Genomic DNA, 27686 nt, shown 5'->3' with positions numbered 1-27686 from the left:
TACATACATACATACATATATATACCTATATATAATAATAATCATAATAAAATAAAACCCGAGGGAGAGGATAAGGGAGTTTCACTGAAAAATTTGCACAATTATATAAGAGCCAGTTTGGCGAGCTCGACTCCGATTTTATACGTGCACATATGTGCACATATGTGCTGTATATATATATATATATATATATATATATTACGGTGCATAACTCGTTGGCCAAAGCAGCAGCAGCAGCAGCAGCAGCAGCTGCCTCCCTCCCCTCCCCCGCCTGCTAGGTTGCCTCTCTCTCACTCTTGCATGGATATGGAGCAATATGGTCGACGAGGTGAGTGACCGACGTCCAGTTGCGTTCACTGCCCTCCTCCTCCGGCCCCTTCCAAGCTGCATATCCATCCTCCACCTTCTCTTCCTTCTTTTCCTCCTGCAATATACCGAATGCTCACGTTTTTCCCTCTCCTCCCAGCTCTCGTGGAATACTACGTACACGGATAAACCTATACACAGTTTGCGGCTACAATTTTAAGCCCGCTTTTTCATTTTGTCCTTGCAATCGCGTATACCGTCTCTAAAGAGGGTGATGCAGCTGATGTACCATCGAGTCGTGTGTGCCACACTCCAACTTCTTTTGTCTCCCGCGGTGGATCGCGAATAAAACGTGCTCACGCGCAATCACGCGCATCGAGCGATCTACCGAGCAGAACTCGAATCCCTCTGCTCGTATATAAATAAAATGTTCTCGATTACAAATCCGAACACTTACGAATTTTAAACGAACGAACGCCGGAGCATATGTATGTTTCGAGATCACTTTTACGTAATTTCTCTCGCACCGCTAATTTTATAATATAGTTTAGTTGAGGCGATTATTGTTATTTCACACAGTTTCAGCAATTGGTTGTTTTTTTTTCATATTTCTCGCGACGTTTTTAAACGTTTTTATAATAATTAGCAAAATGAATTTTTAACAGTACAATACAGTATATAGTATGAGACGTTTCGAATTTGTTTCGTTTATCCGGTCCTTCATTTGATTTCATTTTATATAAGTATATTCAATGCCCTTCTGCTCTTTTCACCCACAATTATATATGTACATTTGTCAATCGTCGAGGACGCACAATGAATTTCCTCGGAAGCATGCATGCTCCGTGCTTTCCCTCCAACTTTGTCAGCTATTTCGAATGATTTTTTTCATCTCTCGATTGTATGCGCGATATATCCATCGGTTCGTATGAACAAACACCGCGCGATTCTTTGTATTTTTTGTCTCGGTGCTTCACGTGACGAGAAAGAGCGAAAGGGCGAAATGTTCATACGGTTGCATGGCCATTGACCGTTACAATTCGATGATTATTCGTCATACTTTCTAATGCAAATTTTCTTCTCTTCACCATTGCAGCGTCAAGTAAAACTCGAAATTTATTGAGGATAAAAAGAACAAGAAATTAATCCAAATGATTTTTCAGTTGTTTGTTCGGCCAATGCGAATCGCGCGCGTGAACATTGCGTTTGCGTATCTGAATAAAATATAAAGCGGGAGTTGGAAAAATCTAGTTTTCCAGCGTACACTGCGATATTGCAACCGAAAATCCTTTTTATTATAGTCCTAGGTCGGGGTCGGGGACTGTCGAAAATTTATATTCAAGAGTCGCCCGACATATTTGCGCTTTCAAATTTGCGCTACGGGTGGTCTCGACGTCCCGGAAAAATATCCAAAACGAAAATATGTATAATGCGTGGCGAAGGACAAAATGGAGCGTAGCAAAAGGGTTTGCGCAAAGTGCGTTCTCGCAACCGATCAAATGAGACTCGGGGCACTCGGGGCACTCGGGGCACTCGGGGCACTCGGGGCAGGCTAAGAAAAGGGGTTTTCGTTTATGCGAGCGAAACCGTAAACGAGTCAGAAGAGCTCTCTTCGAAGCCTGACAATGGACGAATGATAGAAAGGGAGGCGCGCAGGGCCAGAAAACAGTCACGAGCTCGAACGAAATCGAACGCTCCATAAATGTCAAAATCTAGAGCATTGTCAAGTCTTTTGTCCTTTAAGCCCTGCGCTCATCAGCGTACTGCAACGAATTTATCCAAACAACTCGTTGAGAAAAATAACTTCTCAAGGCAATTGTGTATAAATTAGAAATTGCCTTTCGTAACGAATTTCGCAAGTTTGTCCCGGTACAATATTTACGACGTAAATTTGAGCCTGCAATAACCTTTTCTTTTATATACTCCATCAAATTTATCGGTTATATGCGGTTATATGCAGAAAGGTGAAACTGAGAGGACATTCGAGTCGATTTCAACGACCCCGAAATTTGTCTCTCGTACCGTCGCGTTGTGTCATTTTTACAAAAATCTCTTGCCGCGTCCTTGACTGTTCTCGGACGATTCGTGTATCCGGGTTATACGAGGCCGTGTCTGCTTCCAGGGAGCTCTTATATAACAAATGATTGATCCTCGGAGACTTCGACTCGAGGTCCTCGATAACTATCGAGAAACGAGAGAAAAAAAAACTGATTCACATTTACATTAGAAGAAGCAATTTCAAGGTTCATAGTGAATTTTGCGGCCTGCTACGCTCATGCGACGAAAGTCGTCGAAAGAAAAAAAAAATGAATAAAAACAATGTTGAAAGATTCATTTCACGTGAATCAAGGTGTAGGGCGATGGAAGAATCGGAAGCGATTTGACACGCAATGAGTGTTCAATAATTGAATATTCCATATTAATTTGCGCGATATTTTGAATCTTGTTACAATGAAGAAGCCGTTGCAGAAAGCCATGTATACTGTATATGTATGATAGGAACACATCGTAAGTCTGTATATTCCTCTGTTGAAGTCGGTTGAAGTTGCCTTCTGCCATGGAACGCGCTCTCATGAAGCGTCGAAGATTCTCGATTTCGAGACGGCAGCAAGGAGGCGATGAACTCGGTCACCGGGCAACAAACTGCAAGCCCCACCAACTATACGCTTACGATCAAGAAGCTTGCCACATGGCCGAGTGAAAATTCTCTTATGTGTAGGTACACGTATCAAATTTTCGTTGTATTTTTTTCGAAAGAATTGATTGATGATTCTCAAAATACCTAAATTGATGGCAGCATTGTTCTTTGTCTCACCGAATACGACACGAGGCTTAAGATTTTAAAGCTCTACCGAACAAGAGCTCGAAGTCCCTCGATATAAGCTCGATAAGAGGAAAATTCAATCGTCTATGTAAATTTTGAAACTGCGGAGAGCTCGCCACACAACAGGAATAGCGGGTCTCTCTGTATTTTTGATTCTCGTCTTCTTTCTTCCGCCCCCTCTCTCTCTCGCGCTTACCTCCAGCTCCGAGTCTTTCCGCTCCACGTTCTGTGGTCATTATTGCTGTGTCGGAACGTTCGTCGTAAACAACAATTCATTAACTCGATTCTATCGCTACCTAGCGGGGTCGTTGGCCCATCAGCGCACCAACAAGCCCGGTAAGTTGTTGACGAATAGCAGAGTTCGGGTAGCCCGTCATATGTGCCTGCCAATACCCAGGCGTCTCAAAAAACGAGGTTAGAAAAGAATGCAATCCTACAGTTTACTACAATTTGACGAAATTCATTGTCGACGCTTGACGGGCTACTCTCGGATTATATGAGCAACTCATCCCATTTACGACTGATTCCCTGATTTTTAATCTGTTCGGGAAAGTGGAATTTTTCTCTTCCACATAAATCCAGCGCTATTTTGTTGTTTTTATTATCACTAGCAGAGCACTAGCAGAGTTTAACGGAAAAAAAAAGAGAGAGAAAAGTGAGCGGATATATTATATGAGGATGGAAGGATCGAGAAATTAATAAAGTGGTTAAATCCGCGGAAGAAATGAATCGAGGAGTCGGTTTATTCGCGAGTGCGGCAACCTTTAAAGATTGCCCTCGGATTTTCATGATAAAAGGAGGACGAAGCCTGATTTCCGTAAGAGTTGCATTTTTATTATCTTACGAAAATGAATAGGGTGCGCAGTAAAAGCCTGAGAAAAATCAGAGTTTCGCATATAGACGATGGGCGATAATCGAATGAGAGTAAAGTTGAGAAAAAGGAGAAGTAGAGGAAGAATAACGAAGGCGGAGAAAATGTGAAGAGGGTTCACTTCCCGTCCTGTAAAGAGAGAAATGAAGGGGGAAGCGGAGAGAAGTATATAGCAGGAGGAAGAATTCCGAGCGCGCAATTACCCTGTACGAGCATTATATCCAGTAAGAGAACTCAACTGGTATATTGCAGAAGAAAAAGGCGAAGAAGGGAAGAAGAGAACGAGAGAAGGTATATAAAAGCACACACGTTTGTACGTGTGGGTTCTCGTCTGCTGCTGGGCAAACGGTGAAAAAGCCCGTAGCGTAACCGTAGCTGCATAGCACGTTGACGTCGAGCGCGCGAGAGGGAAGCCCGAGTACAAGAGAAGAAAGAGAGGGAGCAACGCAAGCAAGAGCGAGAAAAGCTAGTGTGGGTTACCTGGTTAGTGACCGGCCAACCGAGTTCACTGGCATCGGCCCTCTTCCAGGTTGGCTAATCTCGCGACGCGCGAACGACCGCGCGCGAGGCAACGTCGGCGACGACGGGCGCCGCGAAACGAACGCGTGCGCGCGCCCACCGCAAGCCGAGGACACAAGAGAGAGAGAGAAAAAAAAACACTCGTCATATATATTGCTCTTACTGTACGCACTACATACTTCGCATCACAACTTTTCCAACTATACACACTTGGCATGTCTATAATACCATGCTGAATGTATATCGTAGGGTTTACTTTTAACTTATTATTGGGACGATATCTCTCTCCGAATCTTTCTTTCTCTTCGCTTTGCTCATCCGCTGCTTCCTCGTGCGAAGCCTATAATGTTCTCTCGTTTTTCTTCGTTCCACCTACGGCGTTCCACCTTCTCTTATCTGTTCGTCAAAAGGAATTTTCTTCAATCAATTTCATAGCTCCGATTACGTTTTTATTTCCGCAGCGATGTGATTTTTTTTTTCGTTTAGAACGCACGTTTTTTCGATAAAATGATTGGAAAGCAGATATCAATTTCTTTCCGCGTACGCAGAGCCTCGATTCGAAAAGAACGCCTGAAAAAAAAAAACGAGATTAATTCGCACGCTCGTTTGGCCAGCCGTATAAAATGCGAGTTCGTTGACTGATCTTTCTCGCTCCGAAAGAGTAGAAATGGCGTTTGCTCGCGTCCTTTCTCGATGTTGCGCGAAAGTGCTTTCACTGTGATTTCTCGCACGCGATCGGTCGCCCAAGCATTTCGCGGTTCGCCGACATTTATTCCGCGCTCCATATAAACGCGATCAAAATAGATTTCGATAGAAATTATCTTATTCGAGTTCAACTTTTTTTCTTTCTTTCTTTTTTACTATATAGTCTACTCGAAAAATTGAATTCCTCTGAAATTCTGAACAAGACTCGAATAAACTGTTAACAATAGAAACCTGGGCATGTCCGTAAATTCGATCCGAAACACTTCGGTCAAGTTTAGCGCAATATAACTCTTTATAACTTTTGCGATGCGAGACATATAAATATATTCTATATAGGCGCGTCACGCCCACCTATTGCCATTCATATACGGTCAATTACTCATTTGATTCGCCTCATTTTATGTCCGCCTCGATCAAGAGTTTCGTGTTCTCGCGTGTCTAAAAAATCATTGCTAAATTTTAAAACGTAAAGCAAACGAAATGAAAATGAATCGTTTGAAAAAGCCACAGTCGCGGGCGATAACTTGGCTCTTGTTCGCGATGAGGTGCCGAGGTTAAACAGCTAAGCTCGTTATCGATTTCGTAGAATTGTATATTCCTCTTATGCGTGCGTGCGCGAGCGAGGTTGAGTCAGCAGGAGAACGCGTAATCGTACGGTTATAGGTGGTGGCAACGAACTTTTGGTTATGTGGGTCAGAAAAATAAGCAGTGCCTGTGTCACGGGTATTGCCAGCGCACGTCTTCGCGGTCGCATGTCATAACTTAAATAGCGTCCATAGTATATAGATATAGGAAAGTGTCGGGTATATACCAGAGTATACACACGGCCCCCCTATTAGTTTCATAATACGCATGAGTGTCACGTGGCTTTTGTGATTGCCCCTTTTCCATCGTTATATATTATAACACGACTGTTCGTCGGTTCGAACTTGCAAATATGATACTTTTTCATGTATATGGTAGCAGAGGTACAAATGGACTCGATTCATTCATAAGAAACTTATATATATGCAAGCTCGGAGTCTACGGACGTTTTATCACAATAATCATTTCGGTTTGAATCGAAAGGAGAACTCATCTTCAAATACGGTAGGGTAAACAAAATTTTCTAAAAATTTCCCATTTATTTATACTTATATATTTTCATAATCTTCGGAGTTTCGTGCTTCACGGAAAATTTCGTGTCCGCGCGCGCGGTTGCGCGAAATACGGTGCTTTCGGCTTACAACGAATAGATAGAACAAGTATATAGTAAAAGTATAGGAAATGTGCACGATGCATCGCAACACGCAGGGGGTCGATGCCCGGGGCGGACTCAACAGTGTCCCTACTCTCGCACGTTCGTTCACTTATGTATGTAGGACTAGTCGTATAGCGTCGTTATGTCATTCATACTGTCTCGCACCTATACTCGCACTCACCAACGTTTTTTCGTCGTTGAAAATGAGCCTGAAACTTTTCATTTTATTGTTACGGGTACGTTAAACCCGCGTACGCTTGTCAATAACCAGCATTATTTTTACATTATTTATAAATTCATACGATTCTCCGCTACTTATTCGCTCTTCTCCTGCTGACTCGTTCAAAGCGTGGATATACATAGAATCAAGCTATAATCGAAGTACGATTGTTATGTAGGATTTCGCATCTCCTCTCTTTTATTTTGAGATAATATTTCCCAACAGTCTCAAACTTTATCGGAAAGCAATGAATCGTAGTTTTTCGTTGCATCGTTTGAATGCAAAATTGAGTCCATTTAAAAAATAAATATACACATCCGCGAAATTTGCGCTGGATTCAATCATTCCTTTACGCCGCCATACGACTCAACTTGAACGAGAGAATTTCCAATATCGATGGGGTTAGAGGAACATATATATCTATCGCGTCTTTACGAACAAAGACTCGGCGCGATGCGATGCGAATTTTTACAAATCGATGAGTTTTTTTTATTACCGCGGGGATCGTTTGAACATACAAAAAAATTTTAACGGCGCTTGAATTTATAAAATTACGTTGGGTTTTTTTTCTTTTTCTTTTCATCATTTTTACGGCAGATGACTTCGAATGACGGAAATGACGCGGGTTCTTAAATAAATTCTTTTCAAGTAAACACGTAACCCTTTATAATAATACACGCGAAATTATATGTATACACGCATGTTGATTTCACAACGCTTGTAAAATTAACCGCTTCACGTTCGTGTCGCGATCTGAACGCGCGTACATACCCGAGAAACGCAAGAACGTTTACCTCGTGGAGTTTTAAATACGGGTCATTGTCCTTTTTAAAATGGAAAATTTAATATTGGAATATACGTGCAATAAATAGAGAGAAAAAATAAAAATAGAATATCGGAAGAATCGATAACAGGCATAATTGCGTGCCTGGGGAGAGCTTATTTGTATATACTTTGAATGAACCCAAAAGTTCTATGCATTCCTATACTATTAGGAGCTCCCCGCTTCTAACTCTCGTGATGAATTTTCAAATGCATCCCTCCTCGTAAGTATGTACAGATAATTTCAAAAAAAAAAAAGGATAAGAATATACGAAGGAAATATATAATTCTCAGAGGAAAAGATTGAGGATCCGAAAGAAGAATGCGGGGAGACTGAGAAAAGTTCAAGGACTCCGGAGGTCTTCGACCTAAGGAGATGAGGAAAAAAAACATCGAAGTGTGGAGGCGAAGACAATAATTCGTTGCGTTCCTTCCCCTCGTCTTGTTTTCCCATTTTTCTTTTTGCCAGCAGAAGAGTAACAACGCGGCAAAGTATATATAATTCTTGGTTGCATGCGCCGCGCGATTCGTGCGCAATTCGCGCGCGATCTTTCGCTCTGTATGTGTATAAGGGCAAAATGCGCGTGTCATACACCTAGGTAGGGCATTGCACCGAGTCGATCCTCTACTATGCATGTGGTTTGCTCATACCTGCATGTATATATATGCGCCTGTGCCTGTGTATGCGTGTTTGGTGGCGAACGTGGAAGTCTTCGTGGAGACTTGGGAACGTCGTGCAAAAGCGCGCTTCCAACACTCTCTCTCTCTCTCTCTCTCCATCTTCACGGTGCGCTTAAAGGAGCGCTGCATCGGCTTGCGCTCACGCGGTACACCGCGTCCAGTGACCCGCCCTACCGTTAGGACGGCCCCGAGGATGCGTTTTACCCCTTCTTCCTCTTCTTTTCGTCTACCGTGACTTTCTGCACCGACACTCCTGGCATTTTCTACACACCAGGGGTTCTTAACCCGAGCTCCATGAGCAGATCCTTCCTCTTTTCCATCTTCGCCGAGCACCTCATCGCGTCTAATGAATTTAATTTATTATCCTGCAATTAAGGCGATTTAAAAAAAAAAAAAAAAAAAAAAAAAAAATGCCGTTCGAGGTCTCGAATCTATCGTCGCTCGTTTTTTCATCTGATATTTGGCGAATTTATTTGGAATTTAATATAAAGTTTCTCGATCGCTCGTCATCATAGCAGTTTCGCGTCATTGTAACGCGCGATTATTGCGGTAGCACGAAAATTCTGCCACGAAAATTGTATTGCATACTTAAAATATCGACGAGAATACATGAGATTTGCGTTAGCTTATTTATGCTTTGAGCTCTTAATCTCGGTACAACGACCTCTCGATCGCGCTCGTTCAGAGGACTCTGCGCTTCGCTTTCCGGCTTTTTCAATTATTATCTATATATACGAAATATATTAATCGATTTAATCAATCATTTAAACAGTAATACTAATAATGTTTGAGCCTTTTATACTATATATAGTGAGGTGTGGATCGTATATAGTATACCGACTGAACGCGGGCTTATGAGAAACAAGGAGCATGCAGAGCGACTCGCATCGGTCCGAAAGAGCTGAGGCAGTAGGTCAATCCTACCTTGAGTAGAATCTCAAATGAAACGAGAACCCTGCTCTCGCATCCGCGGATATAGCGTATATCGTATCAGCAATGAGCCCAATAAATCATCGGGGGAACATTTGTATTAATCGCCGGTTAGAGCTGCGTACCTACTTTGATGTAGCCGCTCCATTTTTGTTCGTCTATTTGACAGTCGTCGAATATATCGGGGGATCAGAGTCTTTCCTGAATTGACATGCATTCCATAGTATAGACACTCGACAGGCTCGAGATATATCGCTTAATTTTATTCGTAATCGCGGTAGTTGGGCATGCATGGATAAAAGGGTGAGAGAGGGCGAGTCGCGAGGCGATGAGGATCGTTCAAGAACGCGAGAGTGCCGTCGCGAATTCGCTTGCAAGCGCTGGGGCGAGGTCGTCGACCGTTTGTAAAGCGGTAGAGGTCGGCGCACTCCCATCAAACTCACTTCTCTTTGCAGCCTGCTCTTGCAGGCAATTCCGCGACTCGCATAATACATACATATATACAACATAGGTACATCCCGGGAGTTGGCACGCCAGCAGTATGTGATTCGAGCGTGCTGCTAATATATACATTTATAGTCGCACATATATGCACACATCTCGCGACTAATCTATTTTTCGTAATGCGTTATAGTAATATATTATAAGGATCATTCTGCATCATTTTTCATTGCTTGTATGCGCATTGATAAACGAAATATAGACGCGAATAGACGAAAGAATCGATCGAGATGTTGAGCCCGCAATCGACATAACGACTTTCATATTTGTTCAGTTCATTTGATACACCGCGTTTCGTTCTCGCTGCTGCTGCTGCTGCTGCTGCTGCTGCTGCTGCTGCTGCTGCTGCTGCTGCTGCTGGCATTCGTTATATTTGAGTACACATATTTATATACCTTCGTATACGTGCATACGCGTTTAATGATTGAACGTGTATACATACTTACGGACTACCGTCATTCGTTGTGTATGTGCACAACGAATCCCCGCCCGGTGCATATACGCGATGCAGTTGTTGCACTCCCACGTCGCTATGTGGTCCCGTAACATTCGCAGAACTTCGAGTTCCCTCTCTCCTTTTCCTCTTCGCCTCACCTTTCTCTAACTATGGATAACGAGTCCGGCACACACAACGTTTCTCAAATTTTGAAAGTCGCCACGGCGTATCTTGTCATTTGAGCCCTGTCATGCGGACTTTTATTCTTCAAGCCCGCAATTATGCTGTATCTTTCTGCATGTCAAAAAGCAAAAGAGTGCACATTTTTTCAATTCGTTTACTCTTATTTTTAATAAATATGAAAATTAATGGATTGATATTCATGCAATAATTTATTATTATCCCGCCGAGTCGCGTCATTTGATTCTGCATTAATGCACCTGTGTGTGCCAATATTTTATCAATACATAGGATTATCGAAGACAGCGAAATATGAATTATTCAGTATTGAATACCAATCCGACAATATAGAGAGCTGCTTCATTGAATCTCCGCAAGAGCTGCGAAATGAGGAAAAAATGGGGAGGGGGAGCAGAGAGCCCGCAAGGATCTCCGAGGTGCGAGAGCCTCGAGCGAGGACGATCACCCTCGCGGCATTCCGTGGAGCGTCGAACTCGGCGAGAGCTCGAGCAAACGCCCATCGAGCGTTCATCTCAAGGTCCGGAGAGCAGAGCGCGCGCACCGACACAAGTTCGCGACACGAGAAAAAGAGAGGAAGGATAGATTCGCGGGGCGCTTTCTCATTCGCGCCAGCAGCTTCTTTTTCAACGCGATTGTCTCTTTATTTATCTTTCTCTTACCCCTCCTCCTTATATCCGTTAATGCTCTCGTACACATATCTCGCTACAGTTTGAATTACTCGCGTGTCATTGTACCGCTGGTTCGAATGAAAATTCAAAATAAAAGCTAAAAGATGCGTGCTGGACTGCTGAGCACAGAGATGGTCACGTCGTTCCATTTGTGCCAACTAATTTTTCTCTTTCCCGATTTCCTGATTCGCATATCGCGGAAGAAAACAATAACGTCGTTATTCTTGAAGATTCAACGCTGTTGACTGAAAATATTTGGGCTATAAAGGAGGCGAGCGTGTTTGAAATCTGCTCTGTGAAAAACTTCCATTTTACCCTCAGCGAGTAAAAATATTTGTACGTTGCTTTTGCTTTCTGTAGTACAATTAATAACGAGTCAAACCCCTTAATTTTCGGCAGCGTGAAATTTTTCTCAGTATTAACGGCACGTACTTCGCTCATAGATTTTTGCTACATCGGCTGCATATTAATTTACGACATTGAAAATTCTTCGGTTTTTCATATACCGTGTCAATGGGACACAAGAAAGGACCAACTTTTCAACCCTTTCGCTCGGTATTCCGGGTATAATTTGGCGTTTATATGTATATATAGACGCATACAATGGTGAAAGTGGTGGTATACCGCTGAGGAAATATTGTAGGGTGGACCACCACACCTTTTCAGAGGAGCGGTAGACGACCACGGGTATGCCACAACGTAACGATTTGTTCATTGTTTTCTCGATTACGACGAAATCACCATTAGACAGTCGGTCCAAAATTTTCTGTACATTTATATGATATCTGTATATATTCCTTTGAAAGTATATACGGCGTTGATAATTGAATAGTGAAGGTGAGGGGACGAGGAAATTTGTGCGCACCGCGGTTGATGTCGAATAGACCTAAGGCGGATAGGAAAAAGAGAGAAGGAAAGAAGGGGATTATTGTGTGGAAAGGATTGAAAGAATCTTTCTCGCACAACCCTTTTGCCGGAATATACATATACCTATTTATCCGTGCTATAGACTGATGGGGGAGTGAGTATAGCTTCTCGTCCAATCGTTTGTTTTGGATTATCCTTCCGGAGAGTCTAAACACGATCTAAGCGAGTCAAGAGACCAGAAATAGAGTGAACAACAAAAAATTTTCCCCTGGCCGCAGGCTTGATTATCGTACAAATACGCACAGACACGCACGCAACTAAACCTCTCACCGCGTCATTTTGATGACAAACAGTGACAACATAATCGCATTATAGCCATATATTTTGCAGTAAGCAGGTACCCGCGAGAGGTGTAATTACTCGGTAGAAGAAGTCTGTGCCGATTCTTCGTTGCAAGTATATACCACATACAGTGAAAAGAAAAGGGCGGAGTAAGTTTGAGCGACTTGCGAACTTATTGACTTGAGCATTTTGTATTCTCGTTAAAATTTTTCGCAGGCAAATTAGTAATGATTTCTCGAACTCGAAATTTTCTCGTCGAGTTAGGCCAAAAAGGATTGAATTTTTTTTAAATCCGAATTCAGCAGAGCGAAGAAGACGAAAGAGCGGGGAAAGAAAGATATTTGATATTTATATTAATCAATACGCCTCGGTAATACTTTTATAAGCAATATGCAAAGTTAAAGAGTTACCTATAACTAGAAGTATAGAGAGAGAGAGAGAGAGCTAGAGAAAAAGTTTTAAGAATGCGTAATTCAATTGTATATATATATATATATATAAGATAATTTTCATCCAGACAAATTCTTCTTCTGATAAATGGACTCTTGATATGATTGATCTTGTTCGGGCAGACCTGAGTTTCCGGCATTGATATTATCGCGTTCACTGTCGCTCTTCGTTAATACCGCTCGCATATATATCATATACATGGATACACGTATGTATTTAGCCTACAGACCCGACGTCCAATAAGCGGACGTACGTTTTGAAGATAGTAGTGTCAGGTCGTTCGCCGCCGATTTCATTCGAAAAGTTTCGTGCATCCAGGCTGCACCGCGCGTACGATTAATCAAACGTGCGAGACGAAAAGTCTCGCACTTGAGATGACTCGCGACTTCGTCATCCCATGCACCGTGAAGGGCGGAAAGAGCAGTTAACGGAGAGAGCGGAGGCGGGGGTAGAGAGAGAGAGAGAGAGAGAGAAAGCAGGAGAGTGCCTTATATCCGAAGAAGGAGAGCAATTGCGAATATACAGCGAGTGTGCGGAGCGAATACATACATAGGTGTATGGATCGCGAGCGAACGGGAACGAGAACTGGCTATGTAATCAAGTTGAATCTTTCAAAGTGGCAATACGGAGCAGGGCATCACGGGGCCGCGGCTAGTGGCACACGTACCTCTTTTTTTTTTCTTCTTCTTCTTCTTCTTTTTCTCGTTTTTCTCCGACTCCATGCGTATATGTATACGCAAACTCGTGAATATATGCATAAATATATTATGTTTTTCTCTTCTTGTATGGCACATGAGAGACGACGAGTTTTGCTCGCAATATATCTCGTCACGATCTCGCTCACTCTCATCCCTCCGCTATGTATCGCTTCCCACGTTTCTTCAAACTCTCCTTCCTACTCCTTTTGCAACTATCATATCCGCAAAGCTGTACTTGCTCGAGCATATTCTGTGTGCATGGTTATATGCATGCATGCATATAGATTTTCATTTGTATATGTGCATCAACGTGCATGTATTCATTTATCTATTCGGACATATACGAGTCTCTTGTGTAGAGCGAGATGGTTCTCGGTTCAATGCCGCGAAAGCGCAACGACCGGAGAAATCTTCCCGCCGCGAAAATTCTATGCAAAATACAATGCATCATCGGTCCCACGCGATCGTCAGATTTTTACTTATATTTCTGCCACAAGCGTCATTTTTTCAAACTCTTCCTCATATTTTTCGGTTGAATCTCCCTCTTCTCGTCGCTATAATATTTTACCCTTTATTGAACGTTTCTCGATTAAGGTGCATGCGCGTATCAATAACGTTGCCGCCGTCGATTCCTGTTTCGAGCGCTCGCCCGCCTCTATCCACATAATTCTTTTGTGCTGTATCGTGTGCGTGTAGAGAGTTGAATGTATACAGGTCTCCAAGACGAGCATTAATAATCACGAGCGCGCGCGCGCGCGGGCGTTTACCCGCGGACATCGTATACACGAGACCATCAGCAACGTATCTGTGTCAGGCTCTCAGGGCACTCGGTCTCTCTTTTCGTCCCCCCTCACAGTCCTCTTTCACGAGTTTTCGTGCTTGTTCCAACAACCCGAAAATGCCTCCGAAATCGAGAGCTTTTCTCGATGACTCTCTTTTCCATTGCCCCCAACGCACGATCCAAAGAACGCGAGGAAGACTCTCCATTTTTTTTTCTTCCACCGTCTCGAGCGTTACATAACTTGTATATGTATTTGTACGATGCCGCGAAGCTTTCGTAATAGTTTTTCAGGAAATTTTAACGTTATGTCATTTTAAGACTAAAAAATTGTCGCATTCAACAGATTTCAGTTGAATGGAGGATTTTTTTCCATGATTTTCGGGATTTTTTTTTACTTGAAAATGTCTCGAGGCTCCGTCGATTCGGAATTTCTCGCACAGTCAGCTGCTGCTCCTTATATTTCTAATGTTTTGAGCGTCAAGCGAAGAATGAAAATGATGAATACGGTGGAAAGAATGTGGTCAATCGAGTGTCCAGAGATCGAAGAAAGTATCACACGGTATGGTGTGTGGCGTCTTATTCGAGAAATTTCGTTCGTATCGGAAAAGTTGAAACCGGTATTGACAGAGCCAGCAGTTGAGCGTCGTTGTGGATTTGAGTTGAAAAGACGCACGCGCGTGCGTGCACACACACACACACACACACACACACACACACGAATAAGGACCATTTAAAGCCTAGGAGCGTAAAACGTATTCTCTCATATATATATATAGAGACAAACGTGCGAGGGAGTCACATCGGGCTGTCGGTCCTCTTCTACGCTCTACGCGCGCTCGTTGCAGGTTCAGTGACATCACACACGCACGTCCGTGACGTGCCGAGAGAGCGCACCGTTATACCCATATAGCCAGGCATAGCACCCATTCCGGAAGTATATTGTATTCGCTCGTGTACTCGCGATTCGCGATTGAGACATACTATAACGAACTTGAATTTTGAACACGAGACCTGCTCCGCAGTTGTCTACCACATTTGCAAAGTTAAATATACCTACCTCGATCGGTCGACCAAATTTGAAGCTATAAAACGCGCAGTTTGTGAATTCTTGGCGGGGAGAGCCCGCGCAGCAGGTATTTTAACATTTAATTAACACTCGATCGACATAACAATAAACGTAGGCCATCGACCCTATACGAACCGGTAACCGGTATTTAATATTGTTGATAAAATTAGTCGAGATTCAGTTAAGGTTGATGATAAAATCACATCGTTTCGTTGATAAATAAAAGGTAGAGCGTGTTGGCGAAAGAATCAGGGATCGGTTGTTCTTCCGGCGCACGGGTCGTTTGCGTTGAAAGAAAATGCTTAATCGGAATCGAGACGCGCCGGTCACATGCGGTCAAACGTGACGATTCATCGAGATGCAGAGACGCCGCACCATGGCGAACGGATAGAAAAAAAGAGATAGAGATAGAATCGCAGAGACATTTATGCAGGTTCGGTCATCATATATACCCGAAGCTCTTTCTTTCGTCTTTAACCTGCTTACAACTCTGATGATGTGCGAGCCTCTAATCTGCCAATAAAGTAGAATAGTGCGGAGCGTCAAACTGCACGTGTCCAAAACTTTGTCCAAAACGTATTCCAAAACTTGGAATACGTTAATAACAATTTGATGCGCGAGGTGCTCTGGTGCGCAGCTATAGTCACTAAAATTCGATCGCGATCGACTTGAGCTTCCATATAATCTTATAATCTCTCTGGGCCGAAAGCAAATGAGCGATTACATCGACGTCCTATATATTTTCTCTACCGTACACGCGGAAATGGAGCATCTCCGATTGTAAAATACATATTTTTTAACCACCAACGCTTAAATAATAATATAAATACATTAAAACGCGTTTATAATGGAGATGAGTGAGGATGGAATTTAAGTTGGATCATTAACAATGATTTTCATTGTTGAATTGAACAAGATCTTGTTCAATTCTGCTTATTCGGAACTCGAGTTTCGACATTCGGCAAAGAATTTTTTCGGCCGAAAGGATTCGAACCGATATATTATTTGCACCCACCATCTGTCGAGCTGATGCCTCCATGCTGACATCTATGCTATAGGTACTATACGTCTTCATGCATATACATAAAGTTGAATTAGGGAAGGACACATGCGGCGGCAGCGTCGCGGGCGGGGTCGAAGCACGTGCGCGGACCGAACAAGAATTACAGAAGAGTGTTCTCGCGATGCGACGATGAGTCGGATTATAAACTTGTCGTGAGAAAGACACATGCTTTGAGAAATCGTTGGCCACGCGATAGTCATCCGTATTTCGGATTGCATATAAATGGGTGGCACACGTTTAGCAGGTCATTAGACGTATTCAAGGAAACACATGCGCCCAAGGTTCGATCACCTTGTCGTTTAAAAATCCTACTATATATAGGTACGGCAACGACGTTTGTCGTTTTGCTCCCTTAAGGAGCGCCTACATGCGCCTATACAAGTTTCGAAAACAAAATGAGCGAAAGAGAACGGTGGAAGATGGGAATATGGCATTAGATTTGTTGTGTATATATATATATATTCAACGGAAGGTCGTAGTGTCTCTCCTCGTAATGGAAGAATCGTAAAATCATGAAAATAAATTATTGCGTCGATAATGGTCGAGCGTTAACTCCAAAACGGGTCTTTACCGGGGTCGGACAATAATTTTATTCAGGGTTCTTTCAACATGGTTGAAAAATTTTTGCGCCCCCATACAAACACATATATATTTATGCGTCTCGTTGACCGTTAAGCCGAATCGTCAGGCGGTATTCGTACGAACAAAACGGAGAAAGTTTACAATTTTATGCGTTTATGGAGCAGTAAATGTCGCATCTATGTACAGCGCACAGATGGGAAATGCGAGTGAGAGAGAAAGAGAAAAAAAAATATAAGTATTTCTGACAAAGTTTACGGCGAGGGTGTCTCGTAGCAATAGGTACGAACGAATCGGTCTTGAGGTCAAAGGGTTGCCTCGCGCGAGAAGGGTTGAGGGCTCGCCTCTACCCGTTCAAAATGTACCCTTTGCCCCCGCCACTTCTAAAAGTGACCTGACGTCCCTGATCGAGAGTAAATACTCGGGCAGGTCATTTAGAAGCGGCGGGTTTAAAGAGTTTATGCGGTCCGAAAGAAAAATATTAAGTTTCCTGAAGTGAATCGAGCCAAAATTTTTAAAGCGCCGCAAGGGGGATTGTTCCTAAAGTTTTCCTAAAAAATAAAAGCCTCTCCTCGTCGTTTTATCTGTCAATTGGTGGGTGCGGACCTTCTCATCTGTTTTTCTCTTGATCCAGATCCATCAAAATTTCTATAATGAGCATTTCTATAACAATTGTTATTCGAACGACCGTCCGATCAATGTCGCGAAGAAGCATTTAAAAAAACATTAGTATACGGTTTGTAGGTAGAAAGATTCGCAGACAGACAGCAATATTTATTTCCCAATTGTATGCATTGAATTTTGACGTAATACGAAAGTTCGGTTTACAAGACGATTTTTGACGCGTGGTTCTTGTAAGCTAAAAATTTTATTGCTCGCAGCGCAAGAGAAAGGTAAATATATTGTGCCAATACAGAGTCCATAAAGATGAAAGAAAAACGCGACTACGGGTAATAATAACAATGATTCGATGAGGGATGGAAGAAAAAAAAAAGTTGTGTTTCGACAGGAATAAGTCGTTGCTGGGAAAAGCAAATGGAAAATATCATATTGGAATACATATACATAAGCTTGAACCATTTTTATACGAGGCGCGTCGTCTCGTTTTACGCTATTTGGCGCGCAAGTCCTTGGCACTCTGTGTACCCTCGGAAACGTAAACGGCGGAATTTCATTGCTTCGACCGATCGTTCTTCTCTAGTTTAAAGTACATAGCCCGGAAGGTCAAAAAGCCTCTCTTGTGTGTGCTGTATATATATATATATATATATATTTAATATGTACTATACAGGAGGTTCGGTGCCCGATTCAAGGACCTCTCTTCCTGTATACGGCTCTCGCAGTCTCGTATGTGTCCTTCGACAAGTTTTCTCTGTCCTGTCGTCTCACGATGGTGCGAGAACTCGTGAAACCTTTCTAGTATTATAAACTCATATCATAACAATATTCAACTGTTTTTTCTTGACTCATCTTGACCACGAAGAGTTGACTCGTGTCTCCGCGCGTAAGAACCTCTGCAAATTCGATTTTAAATTTTTACCTACCAATGGTACTTCAAATATGTGTGTGTTTGAAAAATTGAAAAATGTACATAATCTTGTATTCCACTTTTTAATCTAAGATGCTCCTGACTGAAAAACTAAGTCAGAGTTGCTACGAATGAATGAGGCAAGAAAATGACGCGTATGTCAGCGAATGTGCTGGGATAAAAAAAAATAAAAATGGCTATGGTGTGCAGGTGTTCGAAGTGTGAAACGCCATATACGTATGCGCGTATATATAATTATATATAGATATATTGTATATCGAAAGTTGTAACATCAGCGTTATTATCAAGCTCGATGATCCTTGACGAGAGTTCGGCGAACTCGCTTGACTTGCGACGAGTTTTAAAAACGTCAGCATCTCTTTCACGAACGAAATGAAGAAAAGAGCAGTTAATTGGGAATAAAGCCGATTGAACATGAAATTTTCGTAAAATTCAGGCAGTTTCAATTATCACCGTTTCAATGGCCTCACTTTTTTATAACGCATATGATTCAATGTGTATATAAAATAATGGAAATATTCAATCCGCTTTGCTGCTAATTATACAATAATTACAGCTCTGTTTGTCACGATCAATGGAAATAACGCAAATTTATATGAAAGAGAAAGTAACACAATGACAGAATTGGAATTAACTTGGAAATGCAAATTTTTGATGGATCGTAATTTGGAACATACAACAGAATTAATTGATAAAATGTCTGCAATGATTTTACCTCAGTATACGGTACCGCCAAAATAACAAAACATTGATAAACGATAAGAAGCGGTAACGATAATAAGATGAATGTTCCTGGGAGTGCGGCAATAGCGCGCCTATATATGCAGCGTGATGCGACAGCGCGCGTACAACGATCGAAGGGCGCGTGAGATTGGCGCTTGTGATGACAATGAATTATGGGATTAGAAGGGAGAGGAAGAGAGAGAAAGGGGAAGAGGATCACACAGAGATTTGGGTTTTTAAAGAGAATAGTTATCGCGATCGTAGAAAAAAAAAGCCTGAGGTTAAATTGTTCGTTGGATTACACTTAAAAACATTAACGAGTGTATATATTTGCGATAAAAAATCCTTTTATACGAAGCAAACGAACTCGGAAAAGGGTGAAAGAGAGCGGGACGAAGAAAGGGGAGACGTGTACAGTCGGTAATAGCGAAGGACAGAGACGAGTTAGGCTGAGCATCGGAAGAGGAGAAGGAAAAATAGAAAACACAAAGAACAAGACGACGACGACGACGACGACGACGACGGTAAAGGAGAAGGAGAAGGAGAAGAAGGAAGAAAAAAAGAAGAAAGATGAGGAGGAGATCGCGAGGGTCTTGACGCGGTTGGCGGGAACGAGAGAGAGAGGGCGCATTGGCCTTGGCCGCTGTTGCGGGGTAATTCAGTCAAGGTTTCGGCCGATGAACTTCCTCGCGCGCGTCGTAGGAAGGAGAGATACGAGGTGAGAGCGAGCGAGTAGCTCCGTTGGTGGAGGTGGAAAGACGACGGACAGAGAGAGAGAGAGAGAGACGGACAAAGAACCCGAGACAGATAGAGGGAAAGAAGGGGGAATGGGAAGAGCCAATGAGAAGGAAGAGGAGATTGTTGGGCCCAATGAGGATTGGCGAGGGCCCGATGAGACGGGGCATTGTGCCGAGGGGGTCTAGGAGGCGCTGGGCTCCGTTGTCAGTGACCTCCAACATTGGAAATGCGATGAACTCACGAACGAGGGAGCGCGAGAGAGTAAAGCGAACGCTCGCGGTAGAGACGAAATAGAGAGAAAAGATGGAGCGTAGAGCGTAACCGACGGCGGCAAAAGAGGCGGCACGAAACCGAAGCTCGAGTGTCCCCTAACTATATATAGCTATAGACGTAAATACATAGATGGAGCAACGATTTATCGATATATATATATATATCTCTATACGCGAGGAGGCAATGTGTATTCTCGAGTAGATATATGTAAACGTGTACGTATGAGAGTGGTGGTGGTGGTGGTGGTGGTGTATACTATTATACAGCCCAGGGCGTAGACACGACTCACACGACCGACACGACTGTGCGGCATGGCACTGGCGAGCCAAGGCAAAACCAGCCAGCCAGTACAACACACCGTTCGCTTAACGTCGTCCCCACTACCATCGGGTAAGCACAAGTAAGGGCTGCAGTAACAGAAACAGCAGCAGCAACAGCCCACGACGACGACGACGACGACGACGACGACGACGACGACCACCACGGTCAGGTAACCAACACTCGACAGCGCCAAACTCGAGTCAGACCAACGCGAACCTCCCTCGAGCGAAGACTCACTTTCACTCTCCTTCGAACTCGCGGAGAGACTTTGACTCGTGTGCTACCATTCTCGTATATACATATTCGTGTCTTCCAGTGTTTTATATACGAGAATCAAGTGTCTATACATGTATTTCCATACAGACGTATACGAGTGAGAACACGCGGTACAGAAGCCGAACCGATATAACACTCGCTGACGACCCTCCGAGGAGCACAGAACGCACCTGCCCTTCGTACGGGAAGGATATTATATTCTACGTGTACGGGTACCCGCCGCCTGCTCGCGTCCACGCGCGCCTCATACGCTACCAATTTTTATTCTCGAGCTTTTTTTTCTTTACGCGCATCCATGCAAATATTCTCCAATTCGTGTATTTCTTTGGTTTTTTTTTTTATCTCACTTTAGAATCTTACGATATTTTCATGCTTGAGAAAAAAAAAAAACGTGTAAGATTTTGATCCAAATGCTTTTTTATTCCGTGAGTGACGACGTTTTATTTGGTGACGGTGCCGACAGGCGGTGCAAATGCACGCCTTTGTAAAGTGCAGTGATATCAGTGAACGTGACTCTCGGGATATATATTGGGAGTTTTTCATAACTTTCTCTCAATCACATTTTTGTCTCCGCACCATTAGCTCTCGATTATTGACGTGACTCTCTCGTTTTTATTTGCTTTGCCATCAAGATCAACGTAAGATCTTGGGCTTTTTATGAGTCAATACGCGAGAAACGCATCATCATGATTTTAACACCGGACAGCAGTATACAACAAAGCGGTTCGGTGCCTTCCTCTTGCCCGGAATCACCGATATCATCGCACGGATCTAGACCATCCGCTTCCCCGAGATCGTGCATCTCCGAAATTTCCAGCCCTTATCACGTTCCTCAGGTCCCGCATATCGCGCCTAGCATGCCAACAATGGATTCTACAGTTTCCTCCGCCAGGCCTGAGCCAGAACTCAATATAGGTATACGAGTAGTTTTTTTTTGTTTTTCTCCCAGAATCTAACGAGGATGAAGCAGGCGAAATTATTTTCACCGCTATTGTCGCATACAACTATTCGCTCGAATCTCAACAATTAATATTAATTCGTTTTATATTTTAGCCGAAGACGTTTTACGTTTTTCTTTTTTCTTTTTTTTTTTAAACAGTCTCAGTCGTGTTGAACGCCCGAGGTGGTGCGGGAGATTGTCAAGCAGAGAATCGAGTGAAAGCAGAAAGTTGTAATACGCGAGTGATGCTGTAACCCGAAGCGAGCTCGCGCGAGCGTGCTCCATTCGCGATGCGCGCGTCACGGAGAAAGTGCTCTTTCTCTACTCCCACCTCCTTTCTCCCGATGCACTCCGTATAACTCCGCACCGTGTGGTGTTCCTCATGCGTTTAGCGACCGCGCATCGACCGCTCACCACGTGGCGCCCGATATTCCTTTTCCTTACATCATATATTTCATTCGTCCGGCATAAAAATAAAGCAATAATATTTCACAAACAAATACCAAAATCAGCGGATCATGCGATTAAAAAATTGAACGTCCAAAAGACATTTTTGGCGGAAATATCGCTCTATCAATTTTGTTTATTTCATATCGAAGAGTTTGGCGAGAAATAAGTTTGAGCGATAACGTTTGAAAGTAAATTATTAATAACGAACCTTTCTCATTATTTGCAGAATTCGACGGTACTACTGTCCTCTGTCGCGTTTGCGGGGACAAAGCATCCGGTTTTCATTATGGTGTTCATTCCTGCGAAGGTTGCAAGGTAAGACCCAGTCCCGATGAAATATTATTATTTTCTGTCTACAATAACTAAACTCGCAATTTCACCTTCAATATATGTATCTCTTTCTATCGTCAAGCGAAAGTTATACTTGGTACTTTTTTCGCGCCTAGACCTTTATCTTGAGAAAGTGAAAGCAAATGAATTTGTTCTCCCGCGTATCGTGCAACAACTTGGCTCAACGTTTTTTCTACGATTATTCATTTTTTTTGTTTGCTTATGCATGTTCGTTTTAACCGCTATGGGCAGAAATATATCTTATTTGCGCTGCAGTGACATTTGATCGGTCGCGTTTGCTCGTCAATTCGCAACCAGTTTATATTTGTATAGCTCGTCGGCTCGTATAGCAAGTTCGGCGTGATTTATTTAAGATTAATGAAAATATACGCAGTATAGCTCTATATCGTATTGATCGCAATTAGGCTGCAGCGTCTTATTTTTATAGGCTACCACCGATTTTATTGAAAAAAACTTGGTTGCTGCAATTATATCCTCCTTTTTATGGTTATATACAAGAATAAAAGTGAAAATCGATTTTTCATTAGATGCGCGTGCGCGGTGAGTGCGATTCAAAATTTCCCGGAAGAAGCGAATGACATTGACGTTTAAATAATTGAATATCGCGGGACCGTCGTTGCGACTCAATACGAGACTCGGAAGATTATTCGCTCGATCGTCGTCAATGCCCGCGAAAACATTATAATGTTTTAACCGAGTAGTGCGAGCCTACGCTTTTTTCAAATAGAGCTATATATTTGCCGTTCACCTCGAAGAGTCTTAGTTCTCTTTTTCTTTGCCCCATTCCGCGAGGCGGAGGTGTAAGAAAAAACGTGTTCGAGAGAATGAGAGGGAAAAAAAAGAAAAAAAAGTCGTGGCCACTGACATTGGAGCGCTTTCGCGTATGGTTTAACGTCCGACCATCAACCGAGGATCGGAAATCAGGGTTCGCTCGTCGTCGTACATTTAAAACGCGTGGGATTTTGTCCTTGCCATTTCGCACAGGCCCAACAAACGCGGATGCACGATTTCGCGAGCGCGCGAACAAAATATTTCCTGCTTATCGCGTTGAAATATCATATATGGCGTATGAAAGAGAGACGTTCAAAACTTTCTTCATATGTTTAAAATCGGTTTTTCTTCTTTCCTCCTGTACGCTGTACGAAATCCCAACGTAAACTGTGGAAATTCCATATGCTTCTCTTGATTCCGTTCTCTTCTTACGTCTCTCCTCGTGTCCTCGAGAATCTGCGGTATAATGGAATCGTCCGAAGGGTCCGGAAAATATCACGGTCGAGCAGCAGGTAGCCGCGAGAAAATATAAGTATTTTTCCACCTTTTTCCTCATCGGTCCGCGCGCTCATCGCATATTCGAAAACGAAAAGTTCTGCTCCTGTTGTCGAAAAAACAAAAAAACAAAGACGAACGTTTCATTCGTTTATTCGCGATAAGTTTAGTCATATTATTGGCCAACGTTTTTGACAGTTTTATATAATTGAAAAACTATATTCCAATAAGTAATCTAAAAACGTATTCGCTGCGCACAGAGAAGAATCGAATGCAAAAAAAAGGAATACTTATAGTATTTATTGAATGAGAAAAAAAAAAGAGACGAGGAATGTTATAAATAGGCTTGCTAAATTTGCGCGGTTAAAGACGGTTGTTAAAGAATACTATATATCTATATAGATGAGGGAGGACTGGCGAAGGCCGCCGTGTCAACGTCCTCGTGCTCTTCGCGCGAGGGCGGAAGAAGGTGCTCGTCTCACAGGCGGGTTGCGGGAGGGAGAGTACCCGCGGAAGGGGTAAAATCCGAGCACGGTGGGAGGGAGCCAATACGCGAATATGCTGTATGCGCGTGTTGAACTCTCGTTAGGCTCGTTCACACCGCAGCGGAGTTGCCGCTGCGGCGGACTACGTTCCGCGACTGTGTGACCACCTCCACACTCCCGACGCATGCACCAGGTGGCTCACTCGCGTATATACGAGAGCCCTTTTTTTTTTTCCCAATCATTCCTTCATATTTAGCGAGCGACACATTTTTCGTTCGGTGTTACGCGAGGTTGAGAAAAGATTGGCCGGAAAGATTCGCGGCCGTCTTTTGGTCCACCGCACCGATCATCCGGTGGTGGTCTTTTATACAATATATTCCGAGATGTACTTGCCCACTTTCGGGCAACGATTCATCACGCACAACTTTCGTTTGTTCGCTCACTGACCTTTTACCATAGTTGTGTAAACTCCTCAAATGAAATACAGCGTACATTATATCGTGACCGTCTTTCGTTTCTCCAGCAGCGTTATTAGGCGGTCCCTTTCTTTTCACTCGATTTTCCAAGTCTCAAATCCGGCATGCTTTCCCGTTGAAGAAAAGAACAAGAGAGAGGGAGGAAGAGAGGTATATTCTCTCCACGACGAAAGGAACGCAGGTCTTTCGGGTCCTTCTGCTGACCCAGGAAATCATGTCCCGGCCACAGAAGGAAAAGAATCGTCACTTCTCATGAATCTTTCGCCAGAATCTCTCGCTGCCTCCTCAAAATTTTCATCTCTTCCTTTCTTTCTCATTTTTCCGGAGAGCAGGCAACTCGAGCACTCTATTCCCAAGCCCTTGGACGAGACCTCGAAACTCCATTGTCCCGCGTAAAAGGATGACAGAGAAAAATTTCTATACATCGGGACGCGAATACATAGATGCGAAAAAAAAAAAAACGGTTACGAAAGAAAACGATAAATTATTGAATCGACCTACATCTTATTCGACAACATCTGGTCGCTGGTATATACAATCTCGCTATATTCTCTTCATACTTGGGCAAAGAAAATTTCCAAAGGTATATGATTTTTGTTTAAGAATAAAAACAATGCCACTCGGTTGAGCAGCAGGGAACGCGGAAAAGCTAGCCAAATTCATTTTGCGTATATGCGACTTACGTTGACTAGGTCAGTAACTTACGTGGCCCCGGCGAGCGAATACCAAAGGGGCGGCGCGAGGTCGCTTAATCTTTTTCTCTTTCTCGGACCAAGAGCCAGCAAAAGAAGCACGCAGATATAAACTTGCTTTCGAACGGCGGGCGATTCCCCGCGCGCTCATGCTGGCTCGCGAGTGCATGACCGAATACTATATAATTGTTATAGACTTTATCATTTTGTTGTTGTCGTTGTTGCGGGTTCTTGTAGAAAAACAAATCAAGCATTTTGAAGGTCGAGTGAACGATTTTTCAAGCCAATCGACGTTTTTCTGGGATTCTAAAAGAATTATATTATCGGCCGAATATATATTAGAAACTTAGGAAAAAAATGGGAAAGTAATTGAGACGGAGGGGAAGCGGGGGAGTTTGAAAATGCCGACGATGAAAAGGGAGAAAGAACGCGGAAGAGATTGTTGGGTATCATTGAAGCGACTGCGGGTCGCTCGCCGGTCGCGCTATACACCGCATACTCTGCTCTATGCCACATGATGATCGTTCGTACCATTACAACTATAACTCCTCTATAATGCTCCACCTTACTCGCGTTGTACTCGTTATTTTTCACGCTCGCTCTATCTTATTATACCTACCTCTATTTTCATTAATTCACTTGACTACTGTATATGTACACCTACGTTTATGTATACAAATAACAAACGTTGACATTTTGGAAGCAACGTCAATTTCGACAAAGTACGAAGACCGCTTCAATTTATATGAAAATATTGGCTTCACTTATAATTCTTCCATTCATTTATTTGGAGGATAATGGATCGATTGAAAGTATGATGGTGAATCGAGGAATGACCGGAACAATGGCAAATATTGAATTTCCATTTGTGTATAAAAGCACGAAACCGAATCCTATTTCGTTACAACGGGGACAAAGGCTGCATGTCGCAGGCCATATTATATATATACTAAAAGGGCTGGAAAGGAAACAGAGAAAGAGCGATAGAATGGGAGCAAGAGGAAGTGGGAGCTTTTTCCAGGGGGTTCGTGTAGCGCAAAGGGGGGTGCATTATAACCCCTCCGGTCGTTGACCTCTTCGCGAGAGCCAATTACGTCACTTGCCGCCCGAGCGTCCTCTGTATAACCGACCTCCTCCGGCTCTCGTCCTTCTTTTCGCCATATTTGAAAACCCTTGCCCCGCGATATTCCCTCCTTCGCTCCTTGCGCTTCCGCTCGCTTCTTTGCCTCGTTGCGCCTCCTCGCTTCCCCTGTTTTTTCCCAATTGCTACCACCATCACTTTTGATGCTGTAACGAGAGAGTCGTGATCTCATTTTCATTTGATTGCGCTCTCCTGCGCGCCGTTCTCTCCCTCGCTCTCTCACTCTTGCGGGAATTTCGGTGCGTTCTCTCTCTCTCTTTTCCTCTTGCTCCCTGCTCCCTCTCTTCCTCGCTCGCTCACCGACGACTCTCGCGGAGGAGGTCAGTGACCTCTCGCGTCGCGGTGCATCTACTTTAGAATCGGGTCGGTCGCTTATTATTGTGGTAGGTGTAGTATAGCTATAATTTTGCGTGTGTATATGCATATGTATAAATAAAGCGTTCCAAAGACCGACGTGTTACATACTTATTTAACGAGCTGCCATATATCCATCTCCGAAGGTGCTCGGCGCGCGCGCGCAAACGCGGGGGTTTATAGTTTCCTCATATACGCGCGTACGTTTTTAACGGATTAACGTTTATACTATTGAAGCATGCAGCCTCGTTCAATGTCATCTCGAATAATCAGGAAGATATAATAACGTACACATTCATTGACTGTATTCCGCGATACGTTGATCCACACGAGTAATTAAACATAGGCAAATTAAGTTGAAGAGAAAACAAAAAACAAATTGCCAAATCTCGTATGAAAAATGAATGAATGAAGAACCATAAAGAAAAATGTTGTAATAAATAGACGGAAATCGAATTCCTGATTACATCGAGGACGATCTCACTGCAAAACGATATTCGCGGATTTTCAAACACTCAAGAGGCGAGCTATGAGACGAAGGGGGAGAGGAATGAAATACTCGCGGTTAATGCCCTCAAGCACGAATGGCCGTCGTCGTCGTCGTCGTCTCCTCCGTCGATGTCGTCTTCGTTTCGTGTACGCGATTTTGTGCGCATGCGCGCCCGAGTTACGTACGTCACCGTTACTCGTTTCGCGGGCACATCTTTCTCGCTCTTTGAATCTGCCCCCACTTTTGTAGCTCAGTTCTCTGGCGCCCACCGCCACCCTCGCTCTTCTCCTTCTCCGGAGCCACGCGCCTTCTCCCCCACCCTTTCACTTCGTAATACTCGCTGCTTACGCCTTCTCCTCCTCCCCGTTTCTCCTACACTCTCGAAACTTAC

The 27686-nt window shown here is 43.3% G+C and overlaps 1 protein-coding gene across 3 annotated transcripts in view; it reads left to right on the top strand.

Annotated features, from left to right (window-relative positions):
- LOC122407559 (ecdysone-inducible protein E75-like) overlaps positions 1 to 27686 on the top strand; it is a 128335-nt gene that overhangs the window by 84931 nt on the left and 15718 nt on the right. For 2 of the 3 annotated variants that reach the window (XM_043413865.1, XM_043413863.1), the window contains exon 2: positions 22267 to 22355. In XM_043413865.1, coding sequence (XP_043269800.1) covers positions 22267 to 22355 — 89 coding nt within the window. Of the gene's footprint in view, positions 1 to 21321; positions 21566 to 22266; positions 22356 to 27686 lie in introns of those variants that run through there. The other variant, XM_043413864.1, reaches the window with a different exon arrangement.

The sequence above is a fragment of the Venturia canescens genome, chromosome 3, assembly GCF_019457755.1.
Source record: "Venturia canescens isolate UGA chromosome 3, ASM1945775v1, whole genome shotgun sequence".
Lineage (NCBI taxonomy): Eukaryota > Metazoa > Arthropoda > Insecta > Hymenoptera > Ichneumonidae > Venturia > Venturia canescens.
This window is presented reverse-complemented; position numbering and strand designations above follow the sequence as displayed.